Here is a 16,990-nt window from a genome sequence, read left to right as displayed (position 1 = left end):
CTATTCCATTTGCACAACAGCATGTGAAATTTATTGTCAATCAGTGTTGCTTCCTAAGTGGACAGTTTGATTTCACAGAAGTGTGATTGACTTGGAGTTACATTGTGTTGTTTAAGTGTTCCCTTTATTTTTTTGAGCAGTGTATATAATAGTAATCATTTGGGGTCTTCACTGTCTCAGCATAATACACCCTCTGTACTACTCTGATCCTGGCAACATCAACCTACCTTTCTCTCTCACCGGACACTTCTGATCTCCAGTAAAAACAAATGTTAAATGTCTTTTAGACCCGCCCATCACACGGTAGTTTTGGCGACGAGATACCCATGTCCTGCACACGCTCACATGTAGAATTTCGTGCCTATTTATCATTCACCTGTACAAAGTCAAATTACTGGTAAGCATAATAACATTTGTAGCTCTTTCACAAATGTTAACCATATAATTAATTGAGTTTCTGTATATTTGTTGAAATATTTTTTTCCAACTGTCACGTTCTGACCATAGTTCTTTTGTGTTTTCTTTGTTTTAGTGTTGGTCAGGACGTGAGCTGAGTGGGCATTCTATGTTGTGTGTCTAGTTTTCACGTTTCTATGTTTGGCCTGATATGGTTCTCAATCAGAGGCAGGTGTTAGTCATTGTCTCTGATTGGGAACCATATTTAGGTAGCCTGTTTTGTGTTGGGGTTTGTGGGTGGTTYTCTTCTGTCTTTGTGTCTATGCACCAGATAGGACTGTTTCGGTTTTTCACATTTATTGTTTTCGTATTTTGTAGTGTTCACGTTTATTGTCTTAATTAAAGTCATGATGAACACTAACCACGCTGCGCTTTGGTCCGATCCCTGCTACACCTCCTCTTCGTAATCTGCCGTTACACCAACTGTGTTTTACCCCCTTTTCTCCCCAATTTCGATCTTGTCTCATRGCTGCAACTCCCCAACAGGCTCCGTAGGCGAAGGTCAAGTCATGTGTTCTCCGAAACATGACCCGCCAAACCACCATTCAACTGAAGACCAAGGTCAACCTGCAGGTGCCCGGCCCGCCAAGGAGTTGCTAGAGCGCGATGAGCCAAGTAAAGCCCCCCAGCCAAACCCTCCCCTAACCTGGACGACGCTTGGCCAATTGTGTGCCACCCTATGGGACTCCRGATCATGGCCGGTTGTGATACAACCCGGGATCGAACTCAGGTCTGTAGTGACGCCTCTAGCACCGCGTTACAGTGACTACAGTGAACCACTCGGGAGGCCCCGAGGCCCTGAGTTTATGGTTTTATAAAATCATTGAAGCATTAATGCACGTAGGAGCAAATTAAGAAACATTGACATAAGAGACACAATGGTAATTATGAGAACCATTCATTTTATTATGGAAATGGTACTGCTTCTCTAAAATGGGATGGTTGCCTCTCTTGTCTTGCTGCCTTTTTGGGTTGCTTAATTATCCAAACTCAACATTTAAAGGCCATTTGAAATTCATACAATATACTTTAAAAAGCCTGTATTAACAATATGTACATTTGTACATAATGAAAATGTTATGAAATACTCTGATATTTTCTAAAAGGAAATTGTTATTGCTAGCTATATGGAGTGGGGTGAGGTTCCTTCTGTGTCATTCATTGTACAAAAARATCACCTGTTCACGTGCTGAGAACAGCATAGGTAGGCACATTTGAAGATACGATAATTTGAAGATAAGAATTTGTTCTTAACTGACTTGCCTAGTTAAATAAAGGTAAAATAAATAAAAACAATTTTTTAATTTGACCCAGGTCACTTTGATATTTAGCTCATACTGATATCGGTCTGGACAGTTCTACATCGGTCTTTAGAAAATTAATGTTGTGATTTTTTTWAACCAAAATACATTTTTGAGAATGAATTTCACCTTCACAATATTATTATTCTTTCAATCAAATGTGTCTGAAAGCATCATTTGAAACATGAGMTATTTTAGAACTGTTTCCGATTGAGACTGGCACATGTGCCATGAAGTAGGCACGTAAAATGTCAGTGGGACATGACCAAACACTTTGGTATTCAAGACACATCCACCACAGCAGTTATTCCCAAACTAGGGTGAGCGTACAGGGGTACGTGCAGTGACGMCGGGGGTACGCCAAATAAAAATGTGATTCACATTAAAAATAAAAAAAATCTTCACATTTTCAAACAGTACATTTATATTTTCCAACGGGGGTATACATTTGAGTGAGTTTTTTTTCTCATCTGAGTAGCCTCGATTTACTGCCAAAAATAATATTAAACCATCTCGTGTTCAGCGAAATAACAACACAATGTAAAATACAGGTAGCCTAATCAAATAATTAACATCCAATCACATTAACCGTTACTCTCTCGCGGGAAACCTTCACTCTTGCGCAGACATTTAGAAACTAAACATGACAATTTGAAAAATAAGCCACAGGAGTTTTTTGAGCGAGAACAAAGACGACTTTCGAGTAGTAAGACATGTATAAAGCAACAGATACCATTAATAAGAAGGGGCTAGAAGCGTCTTATATGGTGAGCTACCGAGTGGCTAGGACAGGCAAGCCCCATACTATTGTGGAGGACTTAATTCTTCCTGCTGCCATGGTCATGGCTGGGACAATGCTGGGGGAAAAGGCCAAAAAAACTATACAGACAATGCCTTCATCAAACAACACCGTTTCATGACGCATCAGTGACATGGCAGGAGATGTTTTGAAACAATTACTGCTTCGCATACAAGCCAGTGAATTCTATGCATTACAGCTGGATGAGTCAACAGACATGGCGGGCCTGGCACAGCACCTGGTATATGTCCGTTACGTTTATGGGGGGTCAATTAAGGAAGACATCCTCTTCCGCAAACCACTGGAAACCAGGACAACAGTAGAGGATATATGGACAGCTTTGTGACATCAAATGGACTTTGGTGGTCAAGATGTGTTCGTATCTGTACTGATGGCACAAACGCCATGACAGGGAAACATAGTGGAGTGGTAACTTGCGTGCAAGCAGTTGCTCCCGACGCCACTTGGGTACACTGCAGCATCCAACGAGAGGCTCTTGGTGCAAAGGGAATGCCTGACAGCTTGAAAGACGTTTTGGACACTACAGTGAAAATGGTTAACTTTGTTAAAGCAAGGCCCCTGAACTCTCGTGTATTTTCTGCACTATGCAATGATATGGGCAGCAACCATGTAACGCTTTTACAACATACAGAAATGTGCTGGTTATCAAGGGGCAATGTATTGACAAGTTTTTTTGAATTTTCACTTGTCTGAKCGCTTGCATGATGACGAGTTTCTTACATGACTGGCCTATCTGGGTGATGTTTTTTTTCGCCTGAATGATCTGAATCTAGGATTACAGGGACTCTCTGCAACTATATTCAATGTGCGGGACAAAATTGAGGCTATGATTAAGAAGTTGGAGCTCTTCTCTGTCTGCATTAACAAGGACAACACACAGGTCTTTCCATCATTGTATGATTTTTTGTGTGCAAATGAACTCAAGCTTACGGACATTGTCAAATATGATATAGCGAAGCACCTGAGTGAGTTGGGCACGCAGTTATGCAGGTACTTTCCCAAAACGGATGACACAAACAACTGGATTCGTTATCCCTTTCATGCCCTGCTTCCAGTCCACCTGCCGATATCTGAACAAGAGAGCCTCATCGAAATTGCAACAAGCGGTTCTGTGAAAATTGAATTTAAATCAGAAGCCACTGCCAGATTTCTGGATTGGGCTGCGCTCAGAGTATCCTGCCTTGGCAAATCGCACTGTTAAGACACTGATGCCCTTTGCAACCACGTACCTATGTGAGAGGGAATTCTCGGCCCTCACTAGCATGAAAACTAAATACAGGCACAGACTGTGTGTGGAAAATTAGTGAAGGCTGAGACTCTCTCCAATACAACCCAACATTGCAGAGTTATGTGCATCCTTTCAAGCACACCCTTCTCATTAACCTGTGGTGAGTTATTCAACATTTTTGATGAACAAATAAAGTTTTATAATTTATGGCTAAATAAAGAGCAAAATTATTGATTTTTATTATATTATTATTTGTGCCATAGTCCTATCAGAGCTCTTTGTCACTTCCCACAAGCCGGGTTGTGACAAACTCACACTCATTCTTATGTTTAATAAATGTATCATATAATGTGTGTGTGGCAGGCTTACAATGATGGCAAAAAACAACATTTGAGAGTGTGCTGACCTTGGTGCTAGAGGGGGTACACAGCTGGAGGTTGAATGTTTGAAGGGGTACGGGACTATAAAAAGTTTGGGAACCACTGCACCAGAGCATTACTTTGTATGTTACTGAGACTCATACTGTAGTTTCAGAGTAGGGGATTAGGGGTTGAGAAGGGAACAGGTAATCGATTCACATACACAGCCTCTGACTTCACACATAAATAATGATACAATTATTTTAAAAACYTTTTAGCAACCAAGCTTTGCTATCAAAGATAAATGTAGTGCAAACTATGCCCTCACCTCTCATAAAAAAAACACTGTATCTAGTACTAACTCACTATGCTGTTTGTTAAATGAAATATACCGACTTTTTGCTGTCTAGCTAAAGTATACGTGAATAGAGAAACTCTTTTGGAGGGCTTTTTCCATTGTGATCCAGTGCCCCAGTCTTGTGAGTTGTTGTTGTTTTTGTTTAGTGCAACGGGTGGGCAGTGCTTCTCTGCCCTGTGATTGGTTGCTGTGGCAGTCTCTGTGACAGTAAGTAGGACGTGTAGATGTCTGCTCTCCTCTGGTTTGCTGTTTTTTTCGTGTTATACTGCTCTCCTCTTCATCTGTCTCTCTCTCCCTCCCTCCTCTCTCTCTCTGACTGTCCGCCCAGGGTTAGGAGAAGAGGGAATTGTGTGTGTGAGTGAGGAGCACGGAGACCACGGTGCTAAGAGCCAGAGGGAAAACAAGGGGTCGAAGGTCAACGCTGGAGCTGACAGCTGCATGGAGGGAATAAAAAAATAGAATCTTATGAAGGGTAGAATAGAAGGTCAGATGAGAAAGAAGAGAACCCCGGTGGTTTTGGTATCAAATAAAACATTTTGGTGGTACTTTACATTATGATTCCGAAATAACCAGGCATTACTTAAAAAGTAGACGGTAAAATGGTAACAATACAGTATTAATGATTTACGTGCTTGTTTCTTGAAGATTGATTTGTATTAATCTTGTATTTGATTAACAAGTAGTTACCAATTGTGTTGTATAAGTGGGTCGTTCCACCAATTTGGTGAAAAATTACTTTTAATTTCACCTAATTTTAACATTCTATAATCATGTTCAACTTTTTTTTTTAAAGAGAAAAAAAAGACTATAGTACAGTAAGTGCCAAATAAAGTAACAGGGTTGACGATTTTATCTGAAATCAACCATAAATCCCCTTGTGGAAATGGACGCTTGTGTGCAACAGAGCGGGGCAATTGAATGCAAACTTCATAATTATTCTTTTTTAAGACTAGAACCAGCTCACCTGCTTTTCTGGTATGATTTGACTATTAGATGTTCACTCTTTCTTTAGAATAGTTTTTTTCAAAGGAATAGTTTCACCATATTAAAAACAAGAGTACATGAAACAGGGTTGACCTTAAAATAAGGGTCAGTGTTTTACCTTCAAATGAATTACTAATGACATTTTTAGAAATGACTTTGCTAAAGCAACAAAATAACTTGTAACGGTGTTCCTCCTCCTCTTCATACGAAGAGGAGGAGTAGTGAGTCGACCAAGGCGCAGCGTTGTGATATGACATGATATTTATTTAAACAAGACGAAAACAAACTATACTTGACTAACAAAACAATAAACGATGTAGACAAACCTGAACGTAAGAACTTACATGTAACTCGAAGAACGCACAAACAGGAAAAATGACTACATAAAACGAACCGAACAAACAAACCGAAAACAGTCCCGTATGGTGCAACATAGACACAGACACAGGAGACAACCACCCACAACAAACAGTGTGAAAACACCTACCTTAATATGACTCTCAATCAGAGGAAATGACAACCACCTGCCTCTAATTGAGAGCCATATCAGGTCACCCTTTAAACCAACATAGAAACAGAAAACATAGACTGCCCACCCAAACTCACGTCCTGACCAACTAACACATACAAAACTAACAGAAAACAGGTCAGGAACGTGACATAACTAGGGCTTTACAATCATTGTGACAATTTTGAGAAATGCAGGGCTTAAGTGGATTAAAATCTTCCAGGATGTCATAGAGGGTGAACTGAGAAAATGCTGGATTTTGGAACTTTAGGAAGTCTTTATCCATATTAAAAATGGATTCATTGAATTCTCCATGTGGTCTATATTAAAGGGCACTTCACTGAATATAACAGGCTTTTAAAAGTAAATAATGGTGCACAATTTCTTCTTAAAATATCAAAGGGACGCAAAAGGCAATCATTTTGTGGTACGACCCAAGAACAAGAAAGTACCATTGATACCACATCATTTCCTAGTAAATAACAAGTTAATACCAGTGGAAAAAGTACTATAAATACTGGAAAACAATATTTTAAAAATACTGTAAAATGTAACTTTCTAACACATCTCTGATCAGAAAGGGAATGCTCCTCCAAGTCGTGAACTGGTTGTCTTTGTAACAGGGAATCTCTATTCTATAATTAGGAGATAATACTGCACTATCCCCTACTTTTCTTGTAGCTATGGTTTAGTGAGTTGTAAACCATGAGATGGGCGGCATGGGCCACATGAAGTCAACACACTCCTGAGGCAATATATGTTAGAATCAACTTTGGCAGCGATTACATCTGTGAGTTTTTCTGGGTAAGTCTGTAAGAGCTCTGCACACCTGGATTGTACAATATTTGCACGTTATTATTTTTTTAATTCTTCAAGTTGGTTTTTAATCATCTCTAGACAGCCATTTTCAAGTCTTGCCATAGATTTTCAAGCTGATTTAAGTCTAAACTAACTAGGCCAATCAGGAACATTCAATGTCCTGTTGGTGAGCAACTCCAGTGTACAGCATATTTGGCCTTGTGTTTTAGGCTATTGTTCTGCTGAAAGGTGAATTCATCTTCCAGTGTCGGGGAGCTGTTCTTGTTTATTAATGTTCTGTATTATGTCGTGTTTCATGTTCTGTGTGGACCCCAGGAAGAGTAGCTGCTGCTTTCGCAACAGCCGATGGAGATCCTAATAAAATACCAAATACCAAAGCAGACTGAACCAGGTTTTGCTCTATAAATTTGCTTGTGCTTAGCACCACTCCAGCCGACGCTTGGCATTACGTTTCTTTTTTATCCTGGAAAAAACTACCCAGTCCTTAATGATTACAAGCACACCCATAACATGATACAGCCACCACTATGCTTGAAAATATGGAGAGTAGTACTCAGTAATGTGTTGTAATGGATTTGCCCCGAACATAACACTTTGTATTCGGAACAAAAAGTAAATTGCTTTGCCACATTTTTTTGCAGTACTAGCTTAGTGCCTTGTTGCAAACAGCATGATTGTTTTGGAATATTTTATTCTGTACAGGTTTCCTTCTTTTCCCTTTGTCAATTAGGTTAGTAATGTGGAGTAACTACAATGTTGTTGGGTCAGTTTTCTCCTATCACAGACATTCAACTGTTTTAAAGTCCCCAAATGGCCTAATGGTGAACTCCGTGAGTGGTTGGTTTCCATCCTCTCTGGCATCCGAGTTAGGAAGGACGCCTGTATCTTTGTAGTGACTGGGTGTATCGATACACCATCCAAAGTGTAATTAAAACTTCACCATGCTCAAAGGGATATTCAATGTCTGCTTTTTTTTACCCACCTACTAATAGGTGCACTTCTTTGCGAGGCAGTGGAAAACCTCCCTGGTCTTTGTGGTTGAATCTGTGTTTGAAATTCACTGCTCGACTGAGGGATCTTACAGATAATTGTATGTGTCACAGATGGTTGGTGGCACCTTAATTGAGGAGGACGGGCTTGTGGTATTGGCTGGAGTGGAATGACATTTACATTTTACATTTAAGTCATTTAGCAGACGCTCTTATCCAGAGCGACTTACAAATTGGTGCATTCACCTTATGATATCCAGTGGAACAACCACTTTACAATAGTGCATCTAACTCTTTTAAGGGGGGGGGGGGGGGGGGGGGGGGGGGGGGGGGGGGGGGGGGGGTTAGAGGGATTACTTTATCCTATCCTAGGTATTCCTTAAAGAGGTGGGGTTTCAGGTGTCTCCGGAAGGTGGTGATTGACTCCGCTGACCTGGCGTCGTGAGGGAGTTTGTTCCACCATTGGGGTGCCAGAGCAGCGAACAGTTTTGACTGGGCTGAGTGGAATGGTATCAAATACATGGTTTCCCTTCCATTTGCTCTTTTCCAGCCATTGTTATGATACGTTCAAAAATAATGTTAAACACTATTATTGCACACAGAGTGAGTCCATACAACTTATTATGTGACTTGTTAAGCACATTTTTACTCCGGAACTTATTTAACCTTGCCATAACAAGGAGTTATTATTCAGCTTTTCATTTMGACATTATGGGGTGTTGTGTGACACAAACTCTCAATTTAAAACATTTTTAATTCAGGCTGTAACAATAAAAATTTGAAAAAGTCAAGGGGTGTGCATACTTTCTGAAGGCACTGTAAGTACCTTCAAAATTAAGACTGAGTATGTGCCCACTGTACAGTGCGTGGGATCAATACATTTTSAATTCAGTCTATTGAAATTTAATTGACCCCAACTCTCGTACATTGTACTTCCTTTTTTCTTTGCCAAATTCCCAGATTATGCTGAAATCCTGATTTGAGGATTACATTTTTCTTGCTTATTCCCWTCTGATTCRGATAATCTTCCAACRGGGATTTCTYTAAAACCRGGGAATTTTTGGACAGTTAACGGAATTTTGCAACCCTAGTCACTGTTATKGTAATTTTTCTTCATTGAACCTATTGAGATGGGAAACATGTTTGTTATGAAGTTGCTCTTTATGACAGAATGGTACAATTAGGTGAAATAAATGTATTTTTAACAATTACACTACCTTAAAGGCAGTATTCGTAGAATGACCCATATTATTTATTAGCACTGTATAGATGTGAGAGGATGATGTGTGTTTACCTCGACAGCTCTTGCCATCCATCTGCAGCATCCCAGTCACACAGCTACACATAGCTCCCATCCCTTTACTGGTGCAGATCTGCTCACAGCCTCCGTTACCCACCTCACACCAGTCCGACTCTAATATGCACACATAAACACAAAATTATTCAATCACACACATACTAGTATTTACACAAACATAATGCATGCAGATGTTGCAGTTGGACATCAGACACAGACAATACACACACTCATACATTAAGGTAACGTGTCTGTATCACATACACACACTAGGGCAACACTGATGTGTACCTCGCCTTCTGATGGGTCCTACAGTGAGGATCTGCTCCTTGTGATCGCTGTAGTCTGAGTACATTCTCCTGTTGTTGGGACAGGTTCTACACCACACACACACACACACACACACACACACACACACACACACACACACACACACACACACACACACACACACACACGATAAGGTGGAATAACGTAGCCATTGTAAGCTTAGCCATTGTATTAACACTTTGGGACAGTTTCCTGGACAGATTAAAGTAGTTCCTGATGTAATATGAACCTGTGTTCAGTGGTCACCACCATGTTCAGTGTGCAGCGTTCAGGATCTCCTCACCACTTTGCAGGCATTGGTCTCGTGGTCACACAGTGACACGTCACAGTGGAGGTGGACCGCACTGTAGTCCCCGATGAACTTGAAGACGGTGACGTGGAAGCGACAGGTGAGGGACACCCCGTTCTCAGCCATGCCGATGGTGTTGTCCTTGACGTTGGGACAACTTTGGAACAGAGAAGGAGAAGTTAGTGTGGTCCTTTCCTTTGTTGTCTTACAGTATCCTACAGCCAGGATTTCTGGAAAACCTGGGAACTTTGGGTGTCACGACTTCCGCCGAAGTTGGTCCCTCTCCTTGTTCGGGCGGTGTTCGGCGGTCGACGTCACCGACCTTCTAGCCATCGCTGATCCATTTTCCATTGGTTTTGTCTCATCTTCCATCACACCTGGTTTCAATCCCATCAATTACATGTTGTGTATTTAACCCTCTGTTTCCCCTCATGTCTTTGTCGGTGATTGTTTGTTGTATGTTTTGTGCAAGTCATGTTCTGGTGTGCGACGGGTTTTGTACCCTTTTATATCGTTTTTTGTATATATTGGTTTTCTGAGGTTTTTTGTATTTATTAAACTGCTCCGTTTATACCAAGTTCACTCTCCTGCGCCTGACTTCCCTGCCACCAGCACGCACCCATTACATTGGGAAAGTTGCAATAATTTCCCGAGCCTAATAATGGATAGGGTGCTGTTTTGGCTGTAGGTGTTGAGCCTACCCTCTCTCTATGAGGACGTAGCGGAGGTGGTCGTTGCTGTAGCGGGACGGCGTGGCCCAGCACATATTGACGATGAGGATGAGCTGATCCTCGTCGGCCCCCTCCACAAACACCCCCACGAAGATGACGTCCCCTGTGCTCAGGACCACCTCGCCCTCGCGGTACGGCTGGCGGTATGAGGAGTTCTTGTACAGCGCCATCTTAGTGATGAAGTTTCCTTCCTGGGTGGGGAGGGTGAGGTTGATAACACTGGAGAGAGGGACAGAGAGAGAAAGCGAGAGGGAGGTTGGGAGAGAGAGAGAGAGAGATAAGGTGGGGGGGAGATGGAGAGAGGGACGTCAGGGAATGGAAAACATTGGTTGTGTGCAATCTCTTGTCTCCTTGTCCAATGTGACATGGCACATACTGTATATCTATCGTTCACATAAATGTATAGATATAAAACCAAAATAAATGCATATTTCAGACTACATTTCATCATGTAGGGTTGCAAAATTCTGTTAACTTTCCCAAAATTCCCAGGTTTCCCAGAAAACCTTATTCAAGTATTCTAGATTTCCTGCTAATTCCCTTCTGAATCTGGGAATCTTACAATTGGGATTTCTGGAAAACCTGGGAATTTTGCAACCCTAGTGTTGAGAAAAAGAAGGTCCTCTAACCTGAGCATGGGCTTGAGCACAGTCTCCAAGGATATCTTGATGTCTAGCTCGTAGGCGCAGGTAAACTCCACGTTGATTGTCTTGTCCCTGGTGATGATGTTGCCTGTGTTGTTCACACTCTCAATCCACACCGTGTTCTTGTACATGATGTGTGTGCCGTTGGACTGGTAGAAAATATTAATATAATTTGAAGATAGAAATTCCAGACAATAACCATCATTACAGTAGGTATAGTATGACTATTGATCTGGGAAGAGATTTCACTAGTAACATGGAGCCCTACTGGCAATTTGGATACACTGCAAAAAGTGAAATCTAAGCAAGCCTAAATACACCGTATATACAAAAGTATGTGGACACCCCTTCAAATTAGTGGATTCGGTTATTTCAGCCACACCAGTTGCTGACAGGTGTATAAAATCGAGCACACAGCCATGCAATCTTCATAGAAAACATTGGTCGTAGAATGCCCTTACTGAAGAGCTCAGTGATTTTCAACGTGGCACRGTCATAGGATGCCATCTTTCCAACAAGTCAGTTTGTCAAACTTCTGCCCTGCTAGAGCTGCCCTGGTTAACTGTAAGTGCTGTTATTGTGAAGTGGAAACGTTTAGGGGCAACAACGGCTTACTCGCGAAGTGGTAGGCCACACAAGCTCACAGAATGGGACTGCCGAGTGCTGAAGCAAGTAGCGTGTAAAAATTGTCTGTCATCGGTTGCAACACTCACTACCGCGTTCCAAACTACCTCTGGAAGAAACGTCAGCACAAGAACTGTTCGTCGGGAGCTTCATGAAATGGGTTTCCATGGCCAAGCAGCCGTACACAAGCCTAAGATTACCATGAGCAATGACACGCGTTGTCTGGAGTGGTGTAAATCTCACCTCTATAGGACTCTGGTGTGATGAATCACGCTTCACCATCTGCCAGTCCCGACGGACAAATCTGGGTTTGGCTGATTCCAGGAGAACGCTGCTTGCCCCAATGCATAGTGTCAAGTGTAAAGTTTGGCGGAGGATGAATAATGGTCTGGGGCTGTTTTTCATGGTTTGGGCTAGGCCCATTAGTTCCAGTGAAGGTAAATCTTAACGCTACAGCATACAATGACATTCTAGATTAATCTGTGCTTCCAACTTTGTGGCAACAGTTTGTGGAAGGCCCTTTCCTGTTTCAGCATGACAATGCCCCCGTGCACAAAGCGAGGCCCTAACAGAAATGGTTTGTCGAGATCGGTGTGGAAGAACTTGACTGGCCTGCACAGAACCCTGACCTCAACCCCATCGAACACCTTTGGGATGAATTGGAATGCCGGCTGCGAGCCATGCCTAATCGCCCAACATTAGTGACCGACCTCACTAATGCTCATGGCTGAATGGAAGCAAGTCCACGCAGCAATGTTCCAACATCAAGTGGAACGCCTTCCCAGAAGAGTGGAGGCTGTTATAGCAGCAAAGGGGGGACCAACTCCATATTAATGAGTTTGGAATGAGATGTTCAGCAAGCAGGTGTCCACATAATGTTGGTCAAGTAGAGTATCTTCTATTGAGTGATAAAAAAATATATATATTTTAGAAGTTATCTAATGTCATTAGCAGATAATTTACCTGTATTAGCAGATAATTTACCTGTGTTAAGCCTTTACCTGTATTAAGCCTTTTTTAGGTTAAAATAAGCATGAAAAAACTTGAAAAAAAAAACAAATTTTAAGAGATTTATCACTCAATATAAGATATTTAGGCTTACTTAGATTTCACTTTTTTGCAGTGTAGGAGGACAGATCTACCCTATTGGCTATACGGATTATAGCAGTTTCTCACCAGGAAAATGGAGCTCTATTAGCCCTGAGTCACAAGACTAAGATGTGTTCGCCACCCGTAGGTGGAAGTAGCACTCTAACCACTAATCCAGGATCAGATATTTTTTCATCCCGCTAATGATACAGTTCTGATTAAAGGTAGACTAATCTGACTATAGATCTGTGGCTACCTGTCTGATAGAGCCACACTGTTCCTTTGTGTTGTTTATGTGGAAGGAGACCACTGATACAGGGACAGATATATTATCACACCCCTATTGATAAAGGTTAGAATTTTAAAATGATCCACTGACCCTGAATCTGTGGTTAATTACCTGTACAATGGAGCCGCAATGGCCCTTGGTGTTGTTGATGTGAAAGGAGATGAAGTCCTCTCCCTCAATGCCGGGGCAGTACTGGTCGTTGATCCTCACGTCCTCACGCTCGAAGCCCAGCTGGAAGAGCTTACACTTGGAGATGGACACCTCCATCTGGGCGTGCTTACATGTCACCTCCGCCTGGATTATGTCATCCTCACCTTGCAGGAAAACACAGGGCTTGAGAATCATAAGATTACTGTAGCTAGCCAGTATTCAGTTTCTAGACTTGGCCTTAAGTCGTGTTCAAACGGTTTACTTCCATTTCATGCCTAGTGAACACAACCCAGGTATTTCTTGTAAGAGATTTGATCAAAATGAGACCGAGTAGGATAAATAAATGACTGAGATAAAAAAAAAAACATTTCTACATTTGTCTCTATTCTTGTCTAGCCCTAACAATCAATCCCCCCCCCCCCTCGCTCACCCCCTTCTCTCAACTCCCCCACTCTGCCCCCCCCCGCACTCACCACCAGCGTTGTTGGGCAGCTCAGGGCAGCCACACAGGTCTCCCCCGTTCTCCTGCTCACACGTGTTGTTGGTGCAGATCTCTCCTGCGCAAGGGTCGTAGATCCATTCTGCTAAAGACAGATCCAGGAACAATGTTAGCTGTCACACCACTAACACTCACCCATGAGAACACAACTGAACTGACTGTCATTCTTGAATAGCCTGATGCTCAGTTTAGAGAAACATAAATCAAATTTCCTGAAATTTCCCCCACGGACACCAACGCATGCTCAAAGTTTTGGATCCACACCCAAGTAATTAATTGACCCCACAGCTACACCTCAGTTAACTGTGTATCATCTGCGTAACAATGAAAGCCATAACCATTGCATAACGTGTTTTGTGTTTTACATCGCCGTCTGGTAGCATGTGTAGGAAGAACAATAACAGACCTACCCCTGCGGAACTCTGTATGTTACCTTAAAGTAGGGGTATTCAAATCTTACCCTACAAGGTCCAGAGTACTGCTGGTTTTCTGTCCTACCTCATAATTTAATTGCGCACACCTCCCAGCTAACAAAAAAAAATTCCCACAACTTTGGAGAATGTTCCCTTTAGAGTCTCATTAGGTCATTACCTAATATTTTCATATGAATCTTCCAGTGATGTGCAAGGACTGTTTCCCAGAGACCATTCCCTTAATGTCAAACYGAACTTGCCCAGAACATGGTTACCATGTTCTCAGAATATTCAATATTAATGTTGTAGACACTTTTCATTGGAACGTTGTAAGAACATTCATGTGTCTTGTTTTCTGAGGGTTAGGAGAATATTCCATCAACGTCAGAACCAAACATACATAGAACATGGTTGTGACGTTCTCGGAATATAAGATATGGATGTTCTAGACACGTTTCGTGGGAACGTTGAAAGAACATTCCTGTGTTCAAAACATAGTACGTTCTGTCAAGGTCCTCTGGAGTTTTTTGTCTAGTTCCCAGCTTGTTCAGAGGGACGTCCCTAAATATGTTTTTAGGACTTCGCCTGATGGTCCCAAAGAAACCAAAACTAAACATGTTTCTTTACACACCACCTCTTTTTACTTTTCCGAGCCAATCAAAGCCCAGATTGGTGAACCACTGATCCATTCATAACTCTTTGTCTGTTGGCAAGGTCAGGGACACCCACACATAAACAGTGTTTTTAACATACAATGTTTTGAACTTACATATTTGCAGGGCCAGATTAAGGCAGGGGCTTACCGGGGCTGAGGCCACTCGGCCCAGGCTCAAGAGGAAACAAAAATATATAGAATAATAATAAAGGAAATATATACTGTATATATTATATATGTAGTGTATACTTAAGTGATAATCCCCGAGAAGCCGGTGTTTGTGGGATATTTTCGGCACAGTTGTTACCGTGCCAATATATCCTCCAAACACAGGAATCGAGGGCATTATCACTTATATACAACAGGTTACCAACATGTTTAAATAATGATTGACATATTTTTATTAAAAACGTTATTCCCAAAATATAGTCCCGAAACAAATCTAGGGTTGCTACCCAAGCCAGCTGGTTGTTCGTTCTATAGGTTCGGTTGCCAGAGACGCGACCCAGTCATTCAGTCTTTTTGTTCTGTATCTATGGACGCGACCCAGGTGTTCATTCTAAATGTTGCTTGCTAGCTAGCCAACTACGGCTAACTTACAGTCACGTCAAACAATGCAGACAGAATAACAACAGTAGCTGCATTTGTTTAAGCTGTTTTCTAGTCACATTTATTTGGACAATGAGCTAATGAGGCACGATTTCGCCTGGCATAGAAAATGTGCTCTCTCTTTAGGACACTGTTGTTCAGAGGAGTTCGCCTCTGCACAACACAATAACTTCAAACTGAAGCTGGAAAGACTCCAAACTAGCTGCACTTCGTTTCGTTTGACCTTTTTTCAATTGACATTTCTTTGTATATATCCATAAAATGATGCCAGCTCATTCATGATTTCGACAGGCTGAAAAACACTGCCTGCCTCTCTCTCTCGTCCCGACTCTTACAGGTTCATTACTATGGGACAGTTGAAGATCACATTTGAATATTGAAACAATGTTGCAAATGTCAGAGAGACAGACAGCAAGGTTTATATAAATCTCCGCTGTTGAAAACTAAATGTTAGTCTAAAAGAAATGTGAGATAATGACTAGATGCTTTTTACAGTGGAGATCAAGTTTATAACTTCCCTGCCTGAGCTGATGAGACAGTGGATTGCACAGTCAGATGGAACAAAGTAAATAGGCATTTTAACGTCATAGATTTAGCCGGTGGTATCTTGTGGAATAGACACCGGCTGGAATTTTAAATGGGCTTTTAACCAATCAGCATTCAGGATTAGACCCACCCGTTCTATAAACATATATATATAGTACCAATCAAAAGTTTGGCCACGCCTACCCATTCAAGGGTTTTTCTTTATTTTTTACTTCTTTCTACATTGTAGAATAATAGTGAAGATATCAAAACTATGAAATAACACATGGAATCCTGTAGTAACCAAAAAAGTGTTAAACAAATCAAAATATGTTTTATATTCGAGATTCTTCAAAGTAGCCACCCTTTGCCTTGATGACAGCTTTACACACTCTTGGCATTCTTTCAACCAGCTTCATGAGGTAGCCACTTGGAATGCATTTCAATTAACATGTGTGCCTTCTTAAAAGTAAATGTGTGGAATTTCTTTCCTTCTTAATTCGTTTGAGCCAATAAGTTGTGTTTTGACAATGTAGGGGGGTATACAGAAGATACAGTAGCCTTATTTGGTAAAGACCATATAATGGCAAGAACAGCTCAAATAAGCAAAGAGAAACGACAGTCCATCATTACTTTAAGACATGAAGGTCAGTCATTTCAAGAACTTTGAAAGTTTCTTCAAGTGCAGTCGTAAAAACCATCAAGCGCTGTTGATGAAACTGGCTCTTATGAGGACCGCCACAGAAAAGGAAGACCCAGAGTTACCTCTGCTGCAATTAACTTGAAGTTCATTAGAGTTAACTGCATCTCAGATTGTAGAGCAAATAAATGCTTCACAGAGTTCAAGTAACAGACACGTCTCATCATCAACTGTTCAGAGGAGACTGCGTAAATCAGGCTTTCATGGTCGAATTGCTGCAAAGAAACCACAACTAAAGGACACCAATAAGAAGAAGAGACTTGCTTGGGCCAAGAAACATGAGCAATGAACATTAGATAGGTGGAAATCTGACCTTTGGTCTGA

General features: G+C 41.5%; 1 protein-coding gene across 1 annotated transcript in view; it reads right to left on the bottom strand.

Annotated features, from left to right (window-relative positions):
- Window positions 1-1,397: 1,397 nt before the first annotated feature.
- LOC111980406 (alpha-tectorin-like) overlaps window positions 1,398-16,990 on the bottom strand; it is a 71,215-nt gene continuing 55,622 nt past the window's right edge. The window contains 8 exon segments of the mRNA XM_070449727.1: window positions 1,398-4,956; window positions 9,117-9,236; window positions 9,411-9,496; window positions 9,734-9,895; window positions 10,440-10,688; window positions 11,099-11,262; window positions 13,227-13,429; window positions 13,739-13,877. Coding sequence (XP_070305828.1) covers window positions 4,853-4,956; window positions 9,117-9,236; window positions 9,411-9,496; window positions 9,734-9,895; window positions 10,440-10,688; window positions 11,099-11,262; window positions 13,227-13,429; window positions 13,739-13,877 — 1,227 coding nt within the window. The 3' untranslated portion in view covers window positions 1,398-4,852.

This window comes from Salvelinus sp. IW2-2015, linkage group LG20 (assembly GCF_002910315.2).
Source record: "Salvelinus sp. IW2-2015 linkage group LG20, ASM291031v2, whole genome shotgun sequence".
Classification (NCBI taxonomy): Eukaryota; Metazoa; Chordata; class Actinopteri; order Salmoniformes; family Salmonidae; genus Salvelinus; species Salvelinus sp. IW2-2015.
This window is presented reverse-complemented; position numbering and strand designations above follow the sequence as displayed.